This window comes from Mesoplodon densirostris, chromosome 2 (assembly GCF_025265405.1).
Source record: "Mesoplodon densirostris isolate mMesDen1 chromosome 2, mMesDen1 primary haplotype, whole genome shotgun sequence".
NCBI classification, from domain to species: domain Eukaryota; kingdom Metazoa; phylum Chordata; class Mammalia; order Artiodactyla; family Ziphiidae; genus Mesoplodon; species Mesoplodon densirostris.
In genome coordinates this window covers 45,462,123-45,489,095 of record NC_082662.1, presented here as the reverse complement: position 1 = coordinate 45,489,095, position 26,973 = coordinate 45,462,123, and the positions used below count along the sequence as shown (strand labels likewise).

Genomic DNA, 26,973 nt, shown 5'->3' with positions numbered 1-26,973 from the left:
CCTATGTTAGATTTTGATGACATAGGCATGAATCAGACAATTCTTAGGAGTTCACAATTTAGTCTAATAGAGCATTTCACTGCTTACAAGCAATTTCTCCATCATTTATAATAGCTGCCATTTGCTGAATGCTTAATATGTGCCCATGTTGTACGAAGCTTTATACATTATTATAATTATATTAATTAATCCTCAAAGTCTCGTTAGAATGTACATTACATGAGGTTGGAATTTTTCGTCTGTTTTGTTCACTGTTGTACCTCTAGAACCTAGAAGAATGATTGTCACATAATAGGCACTCAAAAAAAATTTGTTGAATGAATAAATAAACAACACTGTTATGTAGATAGAACCATTACCTCCATTTCCCAGATGAGTAAACTAAGGAGCATGTAGGTGAAATGCTTTGCTTGAGGACTCCCAAATACTAACAGGCAGAACAAAGACACTTTTAGAAGAACCCATAACTGCCCAACTCCAAACCCAAGAGTCTTACCCTTTGTATACTGGTGGTTCTCAAACTTTAGCATGTATCAGAATCACCTGGAGAGTTTGTTAAAACATAGATTGCTGGGCCCCAAAGTTTCTGATTCAGCAGATCTGGAGTAGGGTTGGAGAATATTCATTTCTAACAAATTCCCAGGTGATTCTGATGCTGATGGTCCAGGGATCATACTTTGAAAACCACTAAGTTACCAAACTGCCTCCCAATTTCTCATTTATTCTTAAGGTAGAGTAGAGATTAACATCCCATGGCAGAGAGGAAAATAAGGCCAGGTAAGTCCAAGGTCTTACAGCAAGTGTGGGATTCCAAGGTTAGTGTGATTCTAAAGTCCTTATCGTTCTTGATAAACCTTGCTGCTTCAGATGATGCTTTACAGGCATGAGACACAGAGGAAGCCAGAGGCAGAGAAGAGTGAAGGTATTTGTTAGGAGGAGGTGAAGGTAAATTTGGAAAGTTTACCATCCAATTTACTGTCCTGAAGGAGGGGTCTGTGGCTCTGTCATTAACTTGCTGTGTACTCTGGGCCAAACCCCTTCCTCTCTCTGGACCTCCCTCCTTCTTTTCCTCTATAAAGCAGGGCCTTCTCCAGCTTGCAGCACAGCCTGGGACCCTCAAAGACAGGCAGGGAAGTAGAGGTTGCATGAAGCCTGTCTCTGATCGCTTGTGCTGGCTCCAGGCAGGTCATGCGGGGACTTTATGATATGCAACCACCGCTGCTGAAACGGGAGTCTGAGCAGGACTGGCACCTGGCACGGCCTTTTCCTGTGTTGGGTGGGAGAGATGCAGGGAGAGCAGCTGCAGGCTAGGCCGGCACGGGCTGGGGGGATTGACTGGCAACAGCAAGAAGGGCAGGGCGTCTCCACGGCTAACCCACCCAATGCTGAGGGTCCCCAGGGGACCTACAGAGGACAGAACTAGTGCTCCCGGAACAACCCCAAGAAAGCGTAATCATCCTGAACCTCCTGCCACCCACAGTTACATGGGCTGCTGACTGCCGGCTCAGCTTAGACAGCAGCGCCAATCCCAGGCCTTCAAAGTGACCTCACAGCAGATGTGATTGGTCCTCTCTCAGCACCGGGAGCGTCCTGTCAGCTCACTGTCAACTGCCCTCTGGGGGAGAACTGGTGGGTTGTGTGACCTTGAAGAAATCACTTTACTTCTCTGAACCTCGTTTATAAAATGGATATATTAATACCTATCCTGAAAAGACCCATAAGACAGTGAACATGTCCAGAAAAGACATCATCTCCATAAAATTTTCTTTTATTGTTTTCTTCTGCTTACAAAAGTAACATTATAAAAATAAAGATAGAATACAAACACTGGAAGTTCCTTGTGCACTATTTCCTCCCTTTCTCCCAGCTCAAAGTTAACTATTAACAGTTCAGTGTATTTTCTCTCAGGTTTTTTTTTCTATGAATACAAAAAGATTATTTTTAAACAAAAATTAAGTTATTCTATACAACTTTGTTCTCACTTAATAATATATTTGAACATCTTTCAAAGTTGGTAGAAAAGACCTTTCTCATTTTTTAAAAATGTCTACATTGTAGTCAAAGCCCTTATCCTTGGATATTTGTTGTTTCTATTATAACAGCAGCAGCAACAACAAAACCTGCAGCAAATTTTATTTATTTGTGTAAGAATTTCTGTAGGATACATTTTTGGAAGTTGAATTTCTGGGTCAAAAATGTAAGCACATTTTAATGACACAAAAAGCACAGGCAAGAAAAACAAAAATAAACACGTGGGACTACATTAAACTGAAAAGCATCTGCACAGCAAAGGAAACAGCCAACAGAATGAAAAGGCAACCTATGGAATGGGAGGGAATGTTTGCAAACCAGATATCTGATAAGGGGTTAATCTCCCGGATATGTGGGGAACTCCTACATCTCAATAGCAAAAAACTTATAACATGATTTAAAAATGAGCTAGGGACTTGAGTGGTCCTTAGCTCACAAAGATGTGCAAATGGTCGACAGGTATATGAGAAGATGCCTCAGAAGTCACTAATCAACAGGAAAATGCAAATCAGAGCCACAATGAAGTATTGTGAGTTATTGCCTCACATCTATTGGGATGGTTATTATGAAAAATAACAAAAGACAACAGTGACATCGAGGATATGGAGAAATTGGAATCCTTGAACACTGTTGATGGAAATGCAAAATGGTGCAGCCATTATGAAAAACAGCATGGAGATTCCCCCAAAATTTAAACATAGAATTATCATATGATCCAGTGTTCTCACTTCTGAGCATTTATCCAAAAGAACTGAAATCAGCCTCTTGAAGAAATATTAGCACCTCCCCATGTTTATTGCAGCACTGTTCACAGAGTTTGTTTTTGACTATTCACAGTGTCAAAAATCAAACCCTGCATACTGAATAAAACAAGGCAGAAAGATGAGTTTATTGCAAGGCTTTCAACCTGCAAGTGAGGAAACTCAAGGCTACAAGGGGCGATGAGTTCTGAGTTGCTCACAGATTAAGGGATTTTTATGGTGTAAGTGTGGAAGTTATTTGGTTTTTTTCAGCTGATTGGTTGCCTAGTGGTCTTCTTTCTTATTTGGATCAAGGTAGCTGAGTCAGGGGAACAAAGTCTAGAAATAGTGTGAACAGACTTGGTGTTTGAGGATTGGGTGGTATCCTCTGCTGATTTCTGAGAAGAGCTGTAAATTCCAGTAAGGTTAGATTAAGTTTTCTGTATGTGCTTGCTTTGACCATCTCCATTTTGTCCCTGACATAAGTGACTCATCTTAGTTTGGTTCCACAACACTAACCAAGATGTGGAAACAACTTAAATATCATTGACAGGTGAATGGATAAAGAAAGTGTTATTTATATATATATATATATATATATATATATATATATATATATGGGATACTACTCAGCCTTAAAAAAGAAGGAAATTCTGCAATATGCTACAACATGGATGAACTTTGAGGACATTATGCTAAGTGAAATGAGCTAGTTATAGAAAGACAAATACTACATAATTTCACTTATATGAGGTACCTAAAATTGTCAAATTCATAGAATCTAGGAGAGGAATGATGATTGCCAGGGGCTGGGCAGTAGGGGAAACTGGGAGTTACTAATCAAGGACATAAAGTTTCAGTTAAGCAAGATTAACAAACTCTTAGAAATCTGCTGTACAACACTGTACATTGTACACATAGTCAATGATAATATATTTGTACACTTAAAAATTTGTTAAGAGGGTAGATCTCATTTTAAGTGTCCTTAAACAAAGTAAAATTCAAACAAACAAAAATACAAAGTGACTGCAGCATTTTACATTCTGACCAGAAACATATAAGGTTCCAGGTTTTTTTTGCATCCTCATCAACACTTGCTACTGTTTGTCTTGCTGATTATAGCCATTCTAGAAATTTTATAGTGGTATCTCACTGTGGATTTTTATTTGCATTTCCCCATGCTGGGTGTCTTTTTGCGTGCTCGTTACCTATCCATATGTCTTCTTTGGTGAAATGTCTACTCAAATACATTGCCCATTTTCTTAAATGTCATCTTCTTATTGTTGAGCTGTAGGTGTTCTCTATATGTTCTGAATACAAGTCCATTGTGGTAAAGACGGCTTGCAAATATTTTCTCCCACCCTCCCCAAAATATATAAGCACGTTTTATTTTTTATTTTTATTTTTTTAACATGTTATTTTATTTTATTTTTATTTTTGGCGGCATTGGGTCTTCATTGTGGTGCACAGGCTTCTCATTGTGGTGGCTTCTCTTGTTGCAGAACACGGGCTGTAGACACACGGGCTTCAGTAATTGCAGCACACGGGCTCAGTAGTTGCGGCACACAGGCTCTAGGGAGCTAAGGCTTCAGTAGTTGTGGCTTGCGGGCTCTAGAGCATGGGCTCTAGAGCGCAGGCTCAGTAGTTGTGGTGCATGGGCTTAGTTGCTCCATGGCATGTGGGATCTTCCAGGACCAAGGATCAAACCTGTGTCCCCTGCATTGGCAGGCAGATTCTCAACCACTGCGCCACCAGGGAAGCCCACATTTTAAATGTTAATAAATATTATCAAATTGCTCTCCAAAGAGGAGGCATCAATTTATTTTCCCACCAACAGCGTATGGCAATGCTGGTTTCTCAGCACCATCACAAACACAGGATGCCAATCTTTGTTAATCTGAGATGAAAAATATTGCACCGTTTTAACTTTGCCTTCCTTTAATGATTAGGAGGAACATCTCACCATATGCTTGTTGACAAGTGCTTTTGCTCTTCTAAGAATTGCATGTTCTTGTTGAAATCTTGCATTCTTCAATTTTGCATCCCTTAAGCCCTAGTCATTATATTATTAAACATCCAGGGAATGTTCGTTGAACGAATGAAGTGTAATGTTGTGAAGAATAAATGAGATAATATACCTAAAGTACTAAACTCATAATTAGTGACCAGTTAATATTATTAGTTGAATCTAAGTCTGGAGTCAGGAAGTGAGAACTATAATGCCCTTGAATTCTTTCCTCTAGGATCTGGGATGGTTGCTAGGATTCCAAGAGGCCTGGTTTCTCCTGGTCCTCTCACTGTGTGTTTTAGGGTAAATCACTTAACTTCTCGGACCTTCAGTTTCTCTGCAACAGTCTACAAGCTGTATTATGCTTATCAAAAAGGGTTATTAGGTGAAACACATAAGATTAATTTACAATAAACATATATTCATGTATCACTTGAATAATTAAAATAAATATTTAAAAAAGTAAATGCAAGCATTTATAAGAATAGAGGGGAATAAAACTACAGAGATAAGGACAGGCCTAAAAAAAGAAGCTAGCTGCCCTTTTGATGACCTTATATTTCATTTAAAAATATGTGACCGACTTGGCCCAGCCTCTCTTCCATCTTTTCTCCAACTCTCTATCGCCCTCTACTGCTTAGGCTCTCTCATTTCAATGCAGTTCAACTCAGCAAATATGATTAAGGAAAAAGTATTACATATTTGTGGCCCAGTCCCTGACTTTAGTTATCTACATCACCCTCAACCAAGTTCTGCTCTATTTTTGGTCCTGTGTCCAGCACAACAGATATAGAGCTCACAGTCTGGTTGGGACACAGACTTTTATGACTTTTGGGGCTTGACAAGAAACATTTCTAGAACAGGAATGACTCTGAGCTAGGCACTGTGCTAAGCATACTGCATACATGCAGTTTTAGTCCTACTGACAGCCATACAAGGGATCTTCTTTTTTTTATTTATTTTTGGCTGCATTGGGTCTTCATTGCTGTGTGTGGGCTTTCTCTAATTGTGGTGAGCAGGGGCTACTTTTTGTTGCAGTGCGCAGGCTTCTCATTGTGGTGGCTTCTCTTGTTGCAGAGCACGGGCTGTAGGCACGCGGGCTCAGTAGTTGTGGCTCACGGGCTCTAGAGTGCAGGCTCAGTAGCTGTGGCACAAGGGCTTAGTTGCTCTGCGGCATGTGGGATCTTCCCCGACCAGGGCTCAAACCCATGTCCCCTACATTGGCAGGTGGATTCTTAACCACTGCACCACCAGGGAAGCCCACTAGGGATCTTCATTTACAGAAGAGGAATCAGGATCACAAACGTGAATTGGGTCAAGGTCACAACTTAGTAAACATAGGACATAGACTGACTGAGATCTGTCTGCCCTCCAAAGCCAGTCATCCCCTACTACATTATATCAGAATAGACCAAGTGGGATGGAACACTGAAGTCAGAGGATCTAAATCTACTCTAGGAGTGTATGGTTGTTGCATCTGGGACGACATTACAGAAGAGACGTTCTCTGATTTGAGAAGGGTAGTCCACGCATCAAGAGCAATAGTAAACAGGGACACAAACCTGGGACCGATCCAGAGAACAGAAAGTTGGGTGGGATATGGGGGAGGAGAGGCAGGAGATGAGGCTAGAATCAGATTGTACAGGGCTTTGGAGGCCAGCCAAAGGAAGGTGAACTCAAAATCAAAGGTCAGGCTTCTCTATCTGAGACGTGTAATGAGGAAATCTCCCAAGGTGATCGGGGGTTTGAGAAACCACTAGTAAATGTGGCATAGCAACTGGAATGTGTTATGCTACGAAGGATGTATTATGGAATTGAATGTAAAAACAAATGAACTTTTAAAATAAAACTGGGATTTCAAAGACATTTCCCACGTACAGTAGGCTGCTCTACAATAAGGACGTGGTTGGAAGTAGTCCACTCTCTGATGCCGTTAGGGATAGGTTAATAATGAATCCATTTGGGAAGCATTGCTATAGGTGATGGGAAACCATGGATTGAGCTCCACTGAGGGCTCTAGAGGAGGAATGGCTGGGACTCAAAGATGAATAGGAACTGACTGTCTTTGGAGAGCTTTCAGTCTAGGCTCTAGGGAACCAATGATTCTGAGCAGGAGAAAAAGCAAAAACCAGCTGAAGTTCCTCTCCTCTTTCCCATGTCTTTGACATGTTCCTCTTGTACCTCATTCTTTTATTTTAAAAAGATTTACAGCACAACTCTCTCACTTCCTGTGTAACCTTGGACAAGTTAACCTCTCTGTACCTCAGTTTCCTCATTGGGGGAATGGGGATAACAATAATTCCTACCCCATAGGGTCACAATGAGTGCCATGAGAATTAGTATAAAGCTCTTAGAATAGAATCTGGAACAAAGTTCAGCACTGTTTAAGCATTAGCTATTATAACAGTATTATTACTGCAACCAGTACAGCTACTGTGTTCCAGTTATCATCTTCCATAGCCATTCATTCCTTAGGTCATTCATGTTGGAGGCACGGGGTACGTCTGGGAGGAAAGCAGAGATGAACCAGATTTTTCATTGCACTTGTACAGACTTATGAACACTGGTTTGTCTAGCTACACCTGGCACATAGTAGGTGCTCAAAATACTTGCTGAATGAATAAACAAATGCCTTCCTACTAAACTGCAAGCTCTTTAAAGGCAGGGACCATACTTCCTAGCTGTTGTATTACTAAAACCAAGCACTTGGTGACGCACACAGGGGCGCTTAGGGAACACCGAATTAACGAATGAATGGAATAAATGCAGGCAGAGAAGCATTAAGACCACAAGGCTGGGACAAAGTGCTGCAGAAAGACTGCTACCACTTTCAGGAGTGGGCTGACCAGAGGGAAAGATGGGACGGCCAAAGACTAATAGCATGAGGACAGAGCAGAGACTAGGATCCGGGAACGGTGCCTTCCGGGCGCCCGAGTGACCGCGGACCTCGGCGGCACGCCCCTCCCAGGCCCCGCCCCTCCGCCGGCTCACGTGACCGTGGGGCGCGGGGGCGAGCGGCGTGGCCAGGGGCAGACTGGCTGGGTGATTTTGGCTGGGCGAGCAAGAGCGATGGCGGGCGTGGTGGACTTCCAGGACGAGGAGCAGGTGAAGTCCTTTCTGGAGAACATGGAGGTGGAGTGCAACTACCAGTGCTACCGCGAGAAGGACCCGGACGGTGAGCGCCGCCTGCACGGCCTTAAGGACACGTGAGGGCTCGGTGCGCAGGGGCGGGGGGCTGGACGGGTCACGCGAGCGACCTCTGAGAGGATCTGGAAGGGGCCGCGGGCCGGACATGCGGGGTCTGTAGGACGCGGACGGCTCTTTGTGTGTTGGGGAGGGGCGGGATGGGTTCCACGTGACTTGCGGGGCTCGCCGCCGGGGCTTACTCTGCCGGCACCGAGCCTGGAGGCCGGGCTGGAAGGGAGGAGAAGCGCGCGGGCGTTTGGAGTAGAGGGACTGGGGCTACATCAGTGAACTGATAAAACGTCCTGTCCTCGTGGAGCTTACATTCTAGTGGGGGTATTGGACAATAAACATAAGAAAATAAATGAGATAGTGTGTTAGAAGGTAGTAAGTGCAATGGGAAGAAGAGCTGACTGAGAGGTATCAGGAGTTCAGGGGGGCAATTTTAAATTGAGACGTCAGGGAGAATCATTGGGAGAGTGGCATATGAACAGTGTTGAAGAAGGTAAGGGAGAATCATGCCAGGCAGAGGTAACAGCTAGTGAAAAGGCTCTGAGGCGTGAATGTGCCCCGTGTGTTCTGGGAACATTGAGTTGACTTAAGTGTGTGGGTGGATGGTGATGTCCAGAAGGGGCCACCACCCAGAGCAGCCAGTACCTTTGGGTGGTTTTCTTCTTCTTACTTCATTTTTATAAAGGGAGGGAAAAAATGGCACTGGCCCCACCTTCAAATAGCTTGCAGTCTAGCTTGAAGCTGACCAACTACACAGAGTTGCTCTGCAGTGTAAGATGGCTTAAAAAGAACCCAGTGTTGTTCTTTGAGGGCTGGTCTATGCCCTGAGTGTAGGGAGATTTCACAGGAGTTGGAGTCACTGAGGAGCAGAATGGTTGGGGAAGACTTCTGGAAGAGGTCAGGAGGGATAGGCAAGTAGTGTTGATAAAATGGAACAGAGGAAGAGAAGAAAATGCTCTTTTGAAAGGTTGAAGTCAGAATGTAGTCAGAAATAAGATTGACGGGGACCCTGGGCCACAGTGTGTCAGACCTTTTTTTTTTTTTTTAACATCTTTATTGGAGTGTAATTGCTTTACAATGGTGTGTTAGTTTCTGCTTTATAACAAAATGAATCAGCTATACATATATATATATATCCCCAAATCTCCTCCCCCTTGCGTCTCCCTCCCACCCTCCCTATCCCACCCCTCTAGGTGGTCACAAATCACCCAGCTGATCTCCCTGTGCTATGCGGCTGCTTCCCGCTAGCTATTTTACTTTTTTTTTTTTTTTTTTTTTTTGCGGTACGCGGGCCTCTCACTGTCGTGGCCTCTCCCGTTGCGGAGCACTGGCTCCGGACGCGCAGGCCCAGCGGCCACGGCTCACGGGCCCAGCCGCTCCGCGGCATGTGGGATCTTCCTGGACCGGGGCACGAACCCGTGTCCCCTGCATCGGCAGGCGGACTCTCAACCACTGCGCCACCAGGGAAGCCCCTATTTTACATTTGGTAGTGTATATAAGTCCATGCCAGTCTCTCACTTCGTCCCAGCTTACCCTTCCCCCTCCCCATGTCCTCAAGTCCATTCTTTACATCTGTGTCTTTATTCCTGTCCTGCCCCTAGGTTCTTCAGAACCACTTTTTTTTCTTAGATTCCATATACATGTGTTAGCATACGGTATTTGTTTTTCTCTTTCTGACTTACTTCACTCTGTATGACAGACTCTAGGTCCATCCACCTCACTACAAATAACTCAGTTTCGTTTCTTTTTATGGCTGAGTAATATTCCATTGTATATATGTGCCACATCTTCTTTGTCCATTCATCTGTCGATGGATACTTAAGTTGCTTCCATGTCCTGGCTATTGTAAATAAAGCTGCTATGAACATTGTGGTACATGACTGTTTTTGAATTATGGTTTCAGGGTATATGCCCAGTAGTGGGATTGCTGGGTCGTGTGGTAGTTCTATTTTTAGTTTTTTAAGGAACCTCCACACTGTTCTCCATAGTGGCTGCATCAATTTACATTCCCACCAACAGCGCAAGAGGGTTCCCTTTTCTCCACACCCTCTCCAGCATTTACTGTTTCTAGATTTTTGGATGATGGCCATTCTGACTGGTGTGAGGTGATACCTCATTGTAGTTTTGATTTGCATTTCTCTAATGATTAATGATGTTGAGCATTCTTTCATGTGTTTGTTGGCAATCTGTATATCTTCTTTGGAGAAATGTCTATTTAGGTCTTCTGCTCATTTTTGGATTGGGTTGTGTTTTTTTTTGATATTCAGCTGCATGAGCTGCTTGTAAATTTTGGAGATTAATCCTTTGTCAGTTGCTTCATTTGCAAATATTTTCTCCCATTCTGAGGGTTGTCTTTTCGTCTTGTTTATGGAGTGTGTCAGATCTTGAATGCTACGGAAAGGCATTTAGACTATTCTGTAGGCAGTGGAGAGCCATACATGCTTTTGTACTCTGGAGATGTACGGAGCAGTGAAGTAGGGGAGGGTGGGCATATAAGAAGGGCAGGCTGCGGCACTTTAGAAGGAGAGCCCGAGAGGAGGCTGTAGTTACTATAGCTACTTCTATATTAGTCTTCAAAATCATCATTTCTCACCTGGATTACTGAAATAGCCTTCTAACTTGGCTCTCCATTTGCACCGTCACTCCCTTAAAATCTATTCTCAACTCACAGACTGACATTTAAATTTTTATTTTGTTATTTTAAATGTTTATTAGTTTTTTAAATGACAAAATAACACATTTTTGTTATTATCAGTGTTGGAGTGTGTCCCTTCACACTTAACTTCCTCCATATTCATCCAGACCCATACAAACATATATATTAGAATGACCTTTTAAAAATGCAAATCGAATCATATTGCTTCCCTTCTTAAAACCCTCCAGTGGTTTGCCTTTGACTGGGAGTAAAATCCCAGTTTCTTCCTATCTTCTACAAGGCCCTGTGATTGGTCCCTGCCTTCTCCTCACTTCTTGCCTCTTTCTTCCCGGATCCAGCCACATTATACCTTATTTGTGCCAAGCTTATTCCCTCTTTTGGGTCTTTTTATTTATTGTTCCTTGTGCCTGAGACTTTCTGCCTCCTTCCCATTTCATTGTCTTTAAATAGCTAGTTCATTCACGTTATTCACATCTCAGCTTACACATCGAAGTCCCCAGTAAAGCCCTCCCTGATCGCCCAGTCTATGTTAACCATTCCCCCAACGTGCACAACGAACTATCTTATCGTCCTGTTTTAGTTCAGTCATATTTGTTTATTAAGGTTTGAATGCATCTTGCTAACCTATTTACTTATTTATTGTACTTCCTCCTCTACAATGTAATTTTTAGGCAGCCAAGTGACTGTATTCCCAGCAACTAAAGCAGTGTCTTGTACATTGATGCAGATAGATGCTCAAATATTTGTTGAATGAAAATGAACAAGAGATGGGATGGGTGTTATTGTGGATGAAAAAAAGGGACAGAGGAGAGAGATGTTAAGGAGAGGCTGGCTGGGACTAGAGACTGCCAAGGAGAGAGAGTCTACTTCCAACTCCTTTGGTAGCTGCCATTTCGACTCTTTCTTCTTAATGTACTCAGCCCGGCCAAGGATTAAGGTATAGTCATCAAAGCATCCCTTTCTTGCAGCTATGAAGACTAGCCCATGGACCCTGATGGTTCTCAGTGTTTTACTGCTGAACTTCCTGAGAAGTCCCAAAGCTAGCAAAGTTTCATTATGGAAGCCAGTGCGTCTTTGGGCCTTGCTGACAGGGAACAGAAGGCTGGTGAGTGGTGGAGCCAGTGCGGGGCCAAGGTCTCCCCAGTCTGTACATTGCTCAGTCCTAGGCTGAGGGCGGACAGTGCCATTTGTAGGAGTGGCTGAACACTACCTGCGCTCTTTGTGGCGAGGTCACCTTTAGGAGAGAGGCTGGTCCTAAATAAAAGGCACCTCTGGCCTGCCACACCTGGACCCTCCCCACTGCCCTAGACTTGAACAGCAGCTTTTGCCCTTTCCTCACAGGTTGCTATCGGCTGGTGGACTATTTGGAAGGGATCCAGAAGAATTTTGATGAGGCTGCCAAGGTGTTGAAGTTCAACTGTGAAGAGAACAAACACAGTGATAGCTGCTACAAACTGGGGGCCTATTATGTGACTGGGAAAGGTAAGGAGGGGCCTGCTTTCTTTGGTCCTTATCATTGATGGTAGTGCTGACATCACATCCTGAGACTCATACTGAGCCCTCTTTCCAGAAGGGTCCTCACAGGCATTGGGGAAGCATGTTGTAGGAAAATTTGGAGTCAAGAGTTTAGCAAAGTGATGGAGGGACGAGCGCAGCCTTTCAAGTCAGGCAGACCTTAAGGAATGCTGTTTGCAAGTAGTGGGACCTTGAGCCGGTCACGTTAACTCTGTGCATCAGTTGTATCACCTGTAAAATGGAGAAAAAAATAGTACTTGCTTCATAGGGTTGTTGTGAGGATTAAATAAGGTAATGTAGGTAAAGGCATCAGCATGTGCCTGGCACAGAAGAGGGGACCAATAATTAATTCCTTTCCATCTGCTTTTCTCCTCATGACCTAAATGCAGTTGGTATTCAGTAGTGTTTAAGGTATCTATTGCTAAATAACAGATTATCCCAACAAATCTATCATTTCACATAGTTTCTGTGGGTCAGGAATCTGGGAGTGGCTGAGCTGTATGCCTCAGGGTCTCTCGGTGAGGTTGCAGTCAAGACATTAGCCAGGGAGCCAGGGCTGTAGTCCTTTGAAGGTTCGACTGGAACCAGAGTTTCCAATCCTAAGCTGGCTCACTCACATGGCTGTTGGTGAAAGCTTCTGTTCCTTGCCAGCTGTTGTCAGGAGACCTCAGTTCCTTGTCACATGGATCTCTTCATGGGCTACTTGTATGTCCTGGTGACATGGCATCTGGCTTCCTCCAGAGTGAGTGATCCAAAGAGGGAGCAAAATGGAATCCACAGTGTCTTTTATACTATACCCTTGGAAGTCACACACTTTTCATTTCTATTCCACTCTGTTTATTAGAAATGAGTCAGTAAGTTTAGCTTACACTAGTTGGAGAAAACTTAAATTCCACCTGTTGAAGGAAGGAATATCAAGAATTTATGGGCTGGGACTTCCCTGGTGGCGCAGTGGTTAAGAATCCGCCAGCCAATGCAGGGGACACGGGTTCAAGCCCTGGTCCAGGAAGATCCCACATGCTGTGGAGCAAACTAAGCCTTGCTCCACAACTGCTGAGCCTGTGCTCTAGAGCCTGTGAGCTACAACTACTGAACCTGCATGCCACAACTACTGAAGCCCACACACCTAGATCCCATGTTCCACAACAAGAGAAGCCACCGCAATGAGAGGCCTGCACACCACAATGAAGAGTAGCCCCCACTCACCACCACAACTAGAGAAAGCCCACGCACAGCAACGAAGACCCAACGCAGCCAAAAATAAATTTATTTAAATAAATGAATTAAATAAATTTAACAAAAAAAGAATTTATGGGCATATTTTAAAACCACCACAAATAGGGAATATGACTTTAGACAGGCAGTTCTTTTTTTGCTCACTAGATCATGAGCTTCTTGAGGATGATCCCTTGTTCCCAGTACCCAGTGAAGCCTGGTTAGAAGGATGTTCAGTGAACGTTTGATGAAGAGGATGTCTTTTTAAATCTCTGGAGCTGTGTGGGCTATTTCTCCCTTCACATGGGACATGGGGTCTGTGGTAGTCTCAAAGTTGAAGAAAGTTTAGCATTAATAGGAATATCAGGTTCCCTTGTTTGAGCAGAGGAGCGTTTCTTTGGCCTAGTAACTCTCCTAGTATTTTTTCCTAAGGAAATAACTGGAAATGCAAATAAAGATTATATGCAAAGATTCTCACCCCAGCATTATCTATCTGGCAGAATTTTATTTTCACTAATTTATAATTTATAAGTAATATATAACTGCATTATGTTAATTATTTAAAAAAAAAATCTGGGCTTTTCTGGTGGCACAGTGGTTGGGAGTCTGCCTGCCGATGCAGGGGACACAGGTTCGTGCCCCGGTCCGGGAAGATCCCACATGCCGCAGATTGGCTGGGCCTGTGAGCCATGGCCGCTGAGCCTGTGCATCCGGAGCCTGTGCTCCGCAATGGGAGAGGCCACAACAGTGAGAGGCCCGTGTACTGCCAAAAAAAAAAAAAAAACTATGTGCCAACAGTAGCAGTTTAGTTAAATAAATAATGTTACTTCCCCCAGCTGGAATGTTATTTAACCCATTAAAAAATAATGTTTTGGGACTTTGCTCGTGGCACAGTGGTTAAGAATCTGCCTGCCGATGCAGAGGACACAGGTTTGAGCCCTGGTCTGGGAAGATCCCACATGCCGCGGAGCAACTAAGCCTGTGCACCCCAACTACTGAGCCTGTGCTCTAGAGCCTGCAAGCCACAACTGCTGAGCCTGCGTGCCACAACTACTGAACCCGCACGCCTAGAGCCTGTGCTCCGCAACAAGAGAAGCCACCGCATTGAGAAGCCCACGCACCGCAACAAAGAGTAGCCCCTGCTCGCCGCAACTAGAGAAAGCCCGTGTGCAGCAATGAAGACCCAATGCAGCCAAAAATAAATAAATAAATTTATTTATTTAATAAATAAATAATGTTTCTACATAAGCAGAACACTCTTACTGACATAAATCACAGCGAGATCCTTTTTGACCCACCTCCTAGAGTAAGAGAAATAAAAGCAAAAATAAACAAATAGGACCTAATGATAGTTAAAAGTTTTTGCACAGCAAAGGAAACCATAAACAAGACGAAAAGACAACCCTCAGAATGGGAGAAAATATTTGCAAACAAAACGACTGCAAAGGATTAATCTCCAAAATACACAAGCAGCTCATGCAGCTCAATATCAAAAAAACAAACAATCCAATCCAAAAATGGGCAGAAGGCCTAAATAGACATTTCTCCAAAGAAGATATACAGATTGCCAACAACACATGAAAGAATGCTCAACATCACTAATCATTAGAGAAATGCAAATCAAAACCACAATGAGGTATCACCTCACACTGGTCAGAATGGCCATCATCAAAAAATCTAGAAACAATAAATGCTGGAGAGGGTGTGGAGAAAAGGGAACCCTCTTACACTGTTGGTGGGAATGTAAATTGATGCAGCCACTATGGAGAACAGTATGGAGGTTCCTTAAAAAACTAAACATAGAACTACCATATGACCCAGCAATCCCACTACTGGGCATATACCCTGAGAAAACCATAATTCAAAAAGAGACATGGGCTTCCCTGGTGGCGCAGTGGTTGAAAGTCCGCCTGCCGATGCAGGGGACATGAGCTTGTGCCCTGGTCCAGGAGGATCCCACATGCCGCGGAGTGGCTAGGCCCGTGAGCCATGGCTGCTGAGCCTGCATGTCCGGAGCCTGTGCTCCGCAATGGGAGAGGCCACAACAGTGAGAGGCCCATGTACCGCAAAAAAAAAAGAGAGAGAGAGAGACATGTACCATGATGTTCATTGCAGCACTGTTTACAACAGCCAGGACATGGAAGCAACCAAAATGTCCATCAGCAGATGAATGGATAAAGAAGATATGGCACATACATGCAATGGAATATTACTCAGCCATAAAAAGGAATGAAACCGAGTTATTTGCAGTGAGTGGATGGACGCAGAATCTGTCATACAGAGTGAAGTAAGTCAGAGCAAAAGAAATACCGTATGCTACACGTATATATGGAATCTAAAAAGTGGTACTGGTGAACCTAGTGGCAGGACAGGAATAAAGATGCAGACGTAGAGAACGGACTTGAGGACACGGTGGGGAAGGGGAAGCTGGGATGAAGTAAGAGTAGCATTGACATATGTACACAACCAAATGTAAAATAAATGGCTAGTGGGAAGCTGCTGCATAGCACAAGGAGATCAACTTGATGCTTTGTGAAGACCTAGAGGAGTGGGATAGGGAGGGTGGGAGGGAGGCTCAAGAGGGAGGGGATATGGGGATATATGTATATGTATAGCTGATTCACTGTTGTACAGCAGAAACCAACACAACATTGTAAAGCAATTATACTCCAATAAAGATGTGAAAAAAAAAATAATGTTTTTAAATAATTTTTGTTGACTTCAGGAAAGGTTTATGATACAATGTTCAGTGAAGAAAGCTGAACACAAAATTACGTATGATGTGAGCTCAGCTATATAATACACTGTGCAAAAATAAAAATGTTCCTAGCTGTTTAGTCTCTGAATTTGTGTCTTGATAAAGTTTTGGGTTCCTTTTGTCTTTGTATCATATTTTACTACATTTTCCACAGGGACTTTGAGTTTCTTATTGAATTAAGGAGAACAAAAGAGGTTGTGGAGGTTGTGAAATTATTTTCCCTTCTCTTTGACAAACTTATATGATTAATGATTGTGCACTGAGACTTTTTTCTTTCTTAAGTGCTCCTTTGTTGAGCAGATTTTTAGTATTTACTCTGTACAGTGAAGCAAAGATGGATCAGTGTGGGGGAAGAAATGTTTTTTTTTCACCCCCTCCCCAGGGAAGGAGTATTTATACTAATACCTGTTAACCTGGGAGAGCTTGGTAAGTATCGTTTTGTTGTTGTTGTTGTTTTTTGCAGTACGCAGGCGTCTCACCGCTGCGGCCTCTCCCACCGGAGCACAGTCTCCGGACGTGCAGGCCCAGCGGCCACGGCCCACAGGCCCAGCCGCTCTGCGGCATGTGGGATCTTCCCAGACCGGGGCACGAACCCGCGTCCCCTGCATCGGCAGGCGGACTCTCAACCACTGCGCCACCAGGGAAGCCCCGATAAATATCTTTATAGAGAGACATGTAAAGTACTTTGGGGGTTCAGTTCTGGGAGCATGTCATCATCAGGGGGTGCTGAGAGGAGGAGGCATTGAAACTGGTTCTTAAAGGACAGAGCAGATTTTATCTGCTGGAGGTAGAATAGAGTTATGTCTTCTCTTCAGAATAGAGAGCAGGTAAGCAGGTGAAAGAACACAGAGTGTTTAGAGAATAATACTTAATCCTCTGTTAAACTGACATTGTTAAGTAATTTCCTCGAGGTCAGGTGTCCTCACAGGAGATCCCATTAGCTGATCTTTGCTACTCAGGCTCTTTTGGATTGTTAATTAGGAGACCTTGGGCCCTGCCCTGTCTAGAAACCAATACTGTTGACCCCCCTGCCTAGTTCTGAGCCTAAGAATTTGCCCTCTGTTCTGAAAACACACCCAGTGTCCTTTCTTGACAAAGACTGGTTAATAACTCTCCTTTTATCAAGGTTAGCTTGGGGCAGGGGGAAGAGTGGGAGGTCACTTTTCATCCTGAGCACTAATTGACAGTGTGGTATCAGGCAAGGTATTTTCCTTCCCTGAGCTACAAATACCTCAATGACAAAATTGGAGTAATAAGGTCAGCTCACACCTTATTCATAGGATTTTTCTGAGCATCAAATGAACTCACATGTGACTGCTTTGTTAAATTGTAAAATATTCTATCAGTGTGAACAGGTCTGGTTTGTGTTGGTTGCTGCAGAAGTTACCTTGGATTGGTTGGACACTTAGAGTGACCCAAGCAATATTTTGCCCAGGTGTTTTCATCAGTGAAATCAGCTTTGAACTATTTTTGTGAAGCCATTTAAATGTCTTATGAAAGGAAGTGGAAAGTAACTCTGATATATCTCTTTGATGAAATATTCTTAATAAAACATATGAAGATGGGTTTCTAATGGGGAGTGAAGAACAAACGCATGATTACAACATGTAAAAACAAGACCAAACTACATTGAAAAGGTAATAGGAGGAAATACACCAAAAATTAATAGTGGTGGTCTCTAGGATGTGGCAATGAATAAGTTAGTGATGATAATTGCAAACAAACATTTATCTCTAGGCAAAACCACTCCAGACTGCATATAGTTGACTGTTTACTGGAAAATTTGACTTGGAGTTCTTACAGGCATTGCAAACTTAACAAATCCAATATAGAATTCTTAATTGTTTTCCTTTTCTCCCAAATATTGCACCCCTGTTGTCTTCCAGTTTAGCAAGTGGTATCTCTCCATACCTAGTAGCTTGTGGCCAGTTTAGCTCTAAAATATGTTTCAGATCTGTCCTGTCTCTCCCTTTCCTGCTACCATATTTATCCAAGCCACCTTCCTCTCCTGCTTCATTAATGCAGGTATCTAATCTTTCCATAAGGCAACTAAAATGAACTTTTATAAGGATATAAACCATGGATTCAATAAAATATATGAAGCAACTATTTTCAGATATTGGAAAATGGGCAGTGCAGTACAGTGATCCCTGAGAAAAGGGAAACACACAGGATGAGCCCCATGAATGATTGCTTTGGCTTTTTGCCTGGAGGTACTTTTCAGACTAGGCACAAAGAGGTGGAAGCCAAGTAGAGTATGATAGTCTTGCTGAACTGATGAGGCAGAGGTCAGAGTTTCTGGCCACTGAGGCTGCCAGAGTTTGCAGGACAGGATACCAGAGAAGAAGGAGCTACACAGAGAAGGAGCTCCAGATAGCCACATAGGGGTGCTCTTAAGTCTTTGGCTCAGTGTTAAGCTGCACATGCATAGGAGGAAACTCTGAGAGACCTTGCAGTGAAAAGCTACTGGGGAGGTGTGAACTGAAAAGAGACTCCAGAGGTTTCACAGTGTTGGGAGTTGTTTGAATTCCACAAGCCAGAGTGGGGAGACCTCATTGAATACAGACTGCAGAAAGGCTCCAAAACTTAGAAACAAGCCTCAAAAGGATCAGGCTGATTCACCAGTGAATTAGTTACTTGTGAGAACAAAACTCAACAGTCTTTAGTAAAAGGTGAAAGATTTATGTGATCTGAAGAGATACCAGAGTATAACAGTCTTTAAATGAATACAACAAAACCAGAGTGAACAAAGTAGCATCTACAATGTCCAGCATAAAGTAAGAAATTGCTAAACAGAAAAAAAGCAGTCAATAGAAACAGACCCAGATGTGACAGGGATGTTGGAATTAGCAGTCAAATATTTTTAAACAAGGAAAATAAATTTATTAAAGGGTTTAAATAAAAGATGGACACAATGAACAGATGGGAAATCTCATCACAGAAATTGAAACTATTAAAAAGAACCAAATGAAATCCTGCAATTGAAAAACGTAATATTTGAAATGGAAAATTCACTGGACAGGCTTAATAGCAAATTGGACATATCAGAAGGAAATAATCAGTGAATTTGAAAGATCGGTGAACTTGAAGACAGGATTGAAGATGTTATGTAAACTGAAGCACTGAGAGAGAAAAAGCAAAACAACAACAACACAGAGCCTCAACCTGTGGGGTTCACTATCCCTTAATCTAACATAACGTGTATTGGAGTCCAGAAAGAGATGAGATTGGGGCAGAAAAAAGTATTTGAAGAAATAACAGTATAAAATTTCCAAATTTGATGAAAAATATCACTCCACAGATCCATGAAGCTTAGTGGATCCAAACAGGATAACCAATGAAATCATACCTAGACACATTATTACCATTTGCTGAAAGCCAAAGGTAAAGAGAAAATCTTAAAAGCGGTCAGAGAAAAAGACACATTGAGGGGAACATTGGTGAGAATAATCACTGACTTCTCATCAGAAGTAATGTAAGCCAGAAGACAAAAGAACATCTTTTAAATGCTGAAAGAAAAAAACTGTCAAACTTGAATTCTACTTTATTGAAAATATTTTTTTAAATGAAGATGGGGAATTCCCTGGCAGTCCAAGGGTTAGTACTCCACGCTCTCACTGCCGAGGGCCCAGGTTCAATCCCCGGTCAGGGAACTAAATCCTACAAGCTGCGTGGCACAGCCAAAAAGATAAATAAATAAATCAATGAAATAAAATAAATTCATTTTCAGATAAACAAAAGCTGAGTGAATGAGTCGCTGGCAGACGTACACTACAAGAAAAGTTGTTTGGGTAGAAGGAAAATGATAAAAAGGTGGACACTAGGATCCATACAAAAGAAGAAAGCACACTGGAATATACATGTAAATGTAAGAATTTTTTCCTCATTTCTTAATGTCTTTAAAAAACTGAAGCAAAAATAATAGTTATGTGTTATGGGGCTTACACTATATAGAAGTCAAACAAGTAATATATTTAGAAGTAAAACATGACAGCAGTAGTACCAAGGATAGAAATGTGGTCAATGAAAGGGTATTATTGTAAGGTTCTTACATTATATGGGAAGTGCTGTAATATTAATTCTTGGTAGATTGTGATTAAGTATACATAGTATTTTCACTAGGTAAACCACTGATAAAAGAAGTATTACTGAAAAGCCAATGATGAGAGTGAAATGGACTATTAGAAATATACAATTCAAAAGAATTGTAAGAAAGGGAAAAAAGGAACAAAAACATTTGGGACAAATGGGAAAGAAATAAGGTTGTAGACTTAAACCCAGCTATGTCAAGAGTTGCATTAAATCTAAGTAAACACTCCAGTAAAAGGCATAGATTTACCAGGCTGGATATAAAAGCAAGACCTAATTATATACTGTTTAAATAGAAAGGTGGCAAGAATGCATTCTCAAAACTGAAAGAACTCAGAGGCTGTAGAATCTATATGCTTTTCTAGAAAAATCTATCTGATAACCAGTAAGTAGGTGAATCAAGAGAAATAATTCAGAAATGGAGGAGCTCTGATGAAAAGACTGGTGATGAGCAGAATCGCATTTAGAATGAATGTTGGGCTAATTAGGGTTACGGAATAGAATGTAAATAATATAAACCTTTATGACATAAAAATGCTACAGCATTTACTGAGCACTTATTATGTACTAGGCTCTCTGTAATGACACATTTAAGCTTCCAGAATATGAAGTAGATACTATTGTCCTTATTTTACAGATGAGGAAGACTGAGGCTTTGTAGAGTTTAAGTAACTTGTCTAAGGTCACATTGCCAGCAAGTAATGGAGCCAGAACTGGCGCCTAGGTTTTCTGGCTACAGAGCCCAGGCTTTGGTAACCACTGTGCTCTGTGTCTCCCGAAGTTGAAATAACATATCTAACAAAAAATAGAAGGCAGGGCAAGAGAGGTAGGGAGAAGTGTGAGGTGACAACATCCTCATGAGTTAATACTGTCTGAAATTTGGTTAAAAAACAAAGCAGTGATGCTAACCTTTTAATAATCTATAACTCTAGAGGCTCATTTAGGAAATTTCTCTGTTGAAATATTCATTTGAAGTTAGCAGTTTCTTCAGTTTCACTTCAGTTTGGTTGTCTTAACGATAAATACAAGTAAAATCAAAGTTAAATTTTTTATTTACAAGTAGCATGTGTAATCCAGTTTTTCAGAATACACCTGATCCTTGAACAACATGGGTTTGAACTATGCAGGTCCACTTACAGGTACATTTTTTTTCAATAATTAATACTACAGTAGTACTACACAATCCTCTGTTGGTTGAGTCTGCCAATGTGGAGGAGCCACATTTAGGGAGGGCTGATTCTTAAGTTATTCTTGGATTTTTGGCTGTGTGGAGAGTGGGCGCCCCTAACCCACATATCATTCAAGGGTCAACTCTACTTCTGTCTAGCTGTCCATTCAGCCAGCCAACATTTAATTCGAACACATGCTATAAAGATGACTGGAATGGTGTCCTCTTAATGATAATGATGGTTATTTCTAGGTGGTATGTTTGGAGTGACTTTAAAAACTAAACGTTGAGATACTTAAAATGTTTCTCTTTTTGAGAATGGAGATTTGAAATGTTCCATTAAAAAACAAAACAAAGGAAAAAGTGAGCCCTGTCACCACCTCTCCTTAAAATGATCCATTAGCAGTTTCCCATTGCTCCTAGGATTAAGTGCAAGGTCCTTAAGGAGACCCATCAGACACTCCATGATCTGGCCCCTGCCTGCCTCTCCAGCCTCCCTTCCTTAGCGATTTCTGGGTTCTAGCCACATGGGCTCCTTTTCTCTTTGTATCCTATTCCTGCTGCCTGGAACAATTTTCTTTGCCTTTTTCTTTCTTTTTTTTTTTTTTTTTTTTTTGCACTACATATTTTATTTTCTTTTTTCCATTATATCACAGCTCAAATGTCCCTTCTTTGGGGAAGCTTTCCTTTTTTTAAATTAAATTTTATTTTATTTTATTTTTGGCTGTGTTGGGTCTTCGTTGCTGCACGTGGGCTTTCTCTAGTTGTGGCGAGCGGGGGCTACTCTTCGTTGCGGTGCGCGGGCTTCTCATTGCAGTGGCTTCTCTTGTTGCGGAGCACGGGCTCTAGGCACGCGGGCTTCAGTAGTTGCGGCACATGGGCTCAGTAGTTGTGGCTCACGGGCTCTAGAGCACAGGCTCAGTAGTTGTGGCACACGGGCTTAGTTGCTCTCAGGCATGTGGGATCTTCCCAGACCAGGGCTCGAACCCGTGTCCCCTGCATTGGCAGGCAGATTCTTAACCACTGCGCCACCAGGGAAGTCCCTGGGGAAGCTTTCCTTGACCTTGCCTCCTAGTTCAGAGCCCTGATACATTCTCATAGCATTCTGTACTTTTTCTCCATATGCTTGTCACACTTATAATCATACATTTACTTGTGTGCTTGTTTAACGTCTGTCTCATTAGACCACAGGATTCACAAAGGCAGGGACAGTATCTGTTCCTTAGAACCTAGCATATTAATTGGCAAATAATACACATTTAGTATATATTAAAATTAAGTGTTTAATGAAGTGCTTATAAGATGCTATGATCTTGCTGTTACCCCCAGAGGTAGATATTATCATTTTACCCTTTTTACCTGTTTAAGCTTCCTTACAAGATACCATTTGAACAGAAGATTCCATGGCTAAAAAAGCTGGAAAGTCTGTGCAGTATACCAGGACATCTTCTTTTCATGCTGCCTTAGCTCAAAGTATATAAACTATATTCAGGAATTGCTCCCTGACTTTGGCCTGAGACATTCAGGTTCTGCCCTGGCTCAGGTTGACTTTTTTTTCCTTCCTCCCAGGTGGACTAACCCAGGATCTGAAAGCTGCCTCCAGCTGCTTTCTGATGGCATGTGAGAAGCCGGGAAAGAAGTCCTTGGAGGCATGCCACAACGTTGGTCTCCTGGCACATGATGGACAGGTCAATGAGGATGGCCAGCCCGATCTGGAGAGGGCCAGAGACTACTACACAAGGGCCTGTGATGGCAGCTATGCCTCTAGCTGCTTCAACCTCAGTACCATGTTCCTGCAGGGCGCCCCCAGCTTTCCCAAGGACATGGGCCTGGCATGCAAATACTCAATGAAAGCCTGTGACCTAGGCCATGTCTGGGCCTGTGCCAATGCCAGCCGCATGTACAAGCTGGGGGATGGTGTCGATAAGGACGAAGCTAAGGCTGAAGAGCTAAAAAATCGGGCCCGGCAGCTGCACAAAGAGCAGCAGAAAAACGTCCAGCCTTTAACGTTTGGGTAGTGTGGCCCACCCTCCTAGTCAACAGTCAGCTTGAGGCTGGCACCTCCTATTTCTGATGCAGCCCTTGGAGGTCGACCTGCTGGAGCAGAAAGACTTGGGATTTAATATCAGTAACTCTGATTGTATAAACCCATTGCCCCAGAGTGTCACCTACGGGGATGTAGTCTGAAATGTGTATTTCAATCAGTATTCCTTTATCTGGTGTGATCCACATTTATGGGATTTGGGTTCTCAAACTCTTGCAGCTCTGTGAAAAACAGCAAACCAGTGAGCCATAGAGATTGGAGGGGTGGGCAGGAGAGACAGAGCAGGGAGTTGGAAAAATCAGCAGCCACGGGGCCTGAAAGAATCAGACATCGTCATCATTATCATCATTATTTTAGTCGGGAGGGCTTAAAAAATCAGAAAGTATCTTGATTTACGTAATAGCGGGTTTAAGGAGCTAAGAACAGTTAAATAGTCATGACTGCCGCCCTCTGACTTAATCATTGGTGTGGGCTTCCTTTTTTCTTTTAGAGTCAGATCTTTCAGCAAATTCAGAGATTGGGAGTTACGTGTGATGTAACAGTTAGAGGCCATTACTTCAGGGTTGCTAAAGAGGATACAACATAAGCCTGCCTTTAGTGGAGACATTCACACGTTAAAAATTAACATCCCCAGGCTACTCATCTGGCACAGCTCATAAGATAACCTCAGCTAGGGATTTGTATGCAAGGGTTGGTGATACGTTTTGTCCCTCAGAACTGAACCTTTTTAATTGTCCCTGTGAATAAACTATTTTGATTGATTAGTAATTTGTGTTATTAGTATTCGCTCCAGATTCTTGGTAAGGTAGAGATTATGTTCTTTGTGGTGGTTGTGCCTTTTAAGAATGTTTGCTTTTTCTGTTATCTTCCTTACTTGACACTAGGGGGCGAGCTTGTTATTTGCCTGCTGATGACATGATCATTATTTCTGTCATCACAATGTTTTCGGGCTTTCAGTTTTGCAACATGTATTGGAGAGGATGTGGAGAAATTGAAAGCCTTATACATTGTTGGTGGGAATGTAAAATGGTGCAGCCACTATGGAAAACAATATGGCGATTCCTCAAAAAATTAAACATAGAATTACCATATGGTCTAGTAATTCTACTTTTGGGTATATATCCAAAAGAATTGATAGCAGGGTCTCCAAGAAGTATTTGTACACCCATGTTCATAGCAGCATTCACAAAAGCCAGAAGGTGGAAACAGGGACTTCCCTGGTGGGACAGTGGTTAAGAATCCACCTGCCAGTGTAGGGGACACGGGTTCGAGCCCTGGTCCTGGAAGATCCCACGTGCCGCGGAGCAGCTAAGCCCGTGTGCCACAACTACTGAAGCCCGTGCTCCGCAGCAAGAGAAACCACTGCAATGAGAAGCCCGTGCACCACAACGAAGAGTAGCCCCTGCTTGCTGCAACTAGAGAAAGCCCACGCGCAGCAACGAAGACCCAACGCAGCCAAAAATAAATTAATTAATTTTTTTTAATGCAAATAATAATAATATCTTGTCCAGCAGGGTCCAAGGCCATTTCATATCCAGGTTGCTATGAGAAGGAATAGGTTGATAAGAGCCAGCATGGTTGAGTTTCTCACTTCTTTGCAACCTTTGAGGTAAGGTTTGAAAATGGGTTTTCACACTCTGGTCTCAGCAAACAAGATCATTACTCTGTCTTCTGGCCAGCAGGCAACTATATCCAACATTTTTCCTCCATCCCAGCCTTGAGCTGGATGGTGTAATAGGGAAGAAGTTTCATAATTGACCAGTGGTTTGTGTTCTCGTTAGTGTTCTCACTAAAATCTCAGTATAGTGCTCAGGGCTGTGAGAAAGGGAATCAGGAGTCCCAGAGAGAGAGGAGGAGGCTGGGGAGTCTGGAGATTTGGGTGTTGTCATACAGAGTCACTGATGGGTTTTGAGCGGGAGAATGAAATGATGACATTTGGAAATTAGATCACTGTAGTGTGGAAAATGGATTAAAGAGCCTGTGGGAGTAGGAGGAGGGTGGAGTCAAGCATGGGGTTAAAAAAAACCCTGATTTCTAGCCTGGGCACATGGATGGATAGGGGAGCCACCCATATTGATTTGGAGCCTTTGAGATCAAGGGGAACAAAAAAACTTTTTTGAGCTGTTTGCTAATTTTTAAAAAATTTAGAAATACTTTACATTTTAGTTTGTCAAAGTTTTATGAAATTGCTTGAAAAATTTTGTGAGAGGCAGCATGGCAGAGGGAAAGGGCCTAGACTTCAGGCCCTACAGATGTGGGCAACTCTGGCTTAGTCAAAGAATTACTAAGTGCGAGTGTTAAAGAATGAGAAAATACAAATTAAAAAATAATTTTATGTATTTAAAAAGCATTAAGTAATCACTTTGGGGGAAAAAAAATCAAAACTGCCTTGGCTTCCTGACATTCGTTTTGCAGTTTAGATCTCTTGTTTTGAATTCTGCATTGAGGTTGGTGGCACCAGACTCTTTCCAGTTCCTAGGTCTGAAGGTCTTAACCTGGGTACTAATGTGGGTTTTGCCTTTTATTAGCTGTGCCATCCTGGGCAAGTTACCCAACCTTCTGGGTCTCAATTTTGTCACTTCTCACATGGGGATAACAATGCCTTCTCCTAGGGTTGTTAAGAAGATTAAATAGTAGCTCCTATCACAAATAGTAACTGTCCCTTTAGAAAGATTTTTATGGGACCAGATTTTACAATTAGATAATTGTTTTCTCTCCAAGTGGCAATGTTTGCTTGTGAGGTATAGTCTAGCTTCTAAAACAGCTGCCTTTGCTGCCATTCTTTTCACATCCAGGGAGCTGATGGGCCTTAGCTCTCTAGGGATGTGCAGGGATCAAACAGCTGCAGGAGGCAGGCCTGATGAGGGGCTGGGGTGGGCCCTGCCTTGCCTCCTCCCTTCTCTTGCTGCCCCAGTGGTGAGAGTCCCTGAGAAGACTTGCACCTGCTGGGGGCCCAGAGTGGAAACTATTCCCAGCTGGTGCCCCTCCCCAGGCTTGAGGAATGGTGATTGTGTTACAGTTTATAAATCAGGCCTCCCCACTGTCTAAAGGGGAAAGGCCAAAATTCTTTTCCCAACACGTATCCCCACCCCCATGATACAGTCCCTCCTCTGTATTTAGCCCCATCTTGTTCCTAACAGGCTTCTGCAACAGCGAACTGCTTGTACTTTCTGCACTCCCCCACCGACCCCCCGATCCCTCCCCACCGCCACCCCCCAGCCAAAAAAAAAGTAATAACAAAAACACCCAGGCTGGTTTTTTACTGCTTTGATTTTTGTTTTGCTGGTTCCTCTGTCTGGAATGCCCTTCTACCTATTAAGTAGAATGCCTTTGCATCCTTTTTTTTTTTTTTTTTTTGGTGGTACGCGGGCCTCTCACTGTTGTGGCCTCTCCCGTTGCGGAGCACAGGCTCCATACGCGCAGGCTCAGCAGCCATGGCTCACGGGCCCAGCCGCTCCGCGGCATGTGGGATCTTCCCGGACCGGGGCCCGAACCCGCGTCCCCTGCATCTGCAGGCGGACTCTCAACCACTGCGCCACCAGGGAAGCCCGCCT

General features: G+C 42.9%; 1 protein-coding gene across 1 annotated transcript; it reads left to right on the top strand.

The window, feature by feature from the left end:
- The first annotated feature begins 7,775 nt into the window (after positions 1 to 7,775).
- On the top strand, positions 7,776 to 24,187 carry LOC132479880 (cytochrome c oxidase assembly factor 7). Its single transcript, XM_060083560.1, has 3 exons — positions 7,776 to 7,954; positions 11,972 to 12,112; positions 22,945 to 24,187. The coding sequence occupies exons 1-3, from the start codon at positions 7,849 to 7,851 to the stop codon at positions 23,391 to 23,393; spliced, it is 696 nt and encodes a 231-aa protein (XP_059939543.1). The 5' UTR covers positions 7,776 to 7,848; the 3' UTR covers positions 23,394 to 24,187.
- Positions 24,188 to 26,973: the final 2,786 nt, after the last annotated feature.

Bases quoted from the DNA above. Each gene is read 5' to 3' on its own strand.
- LOC132479880 (XM_060083560.1), top strand. From the start codon at position 7,849: ATGGCGGGCGTGGTGGACTTCCAGGACGAGGAGCAGGTGAAGTCCTTT. The intron at 7,955-11,971 runs GTGAGCGCCGCC...CTTTCCTCACAG, and splicing joins CCGCGAGAAGGACCCGGACG to GTTGCTATCGGCTGGTGGAC. The intron at 12,113-22,944 runs GTAAGGAGGGGC...CCTTCCTCCCAG, and splicing joins CTATTATGTGACTGGGAAAG to GTGGACTAACCCAGGATCTG.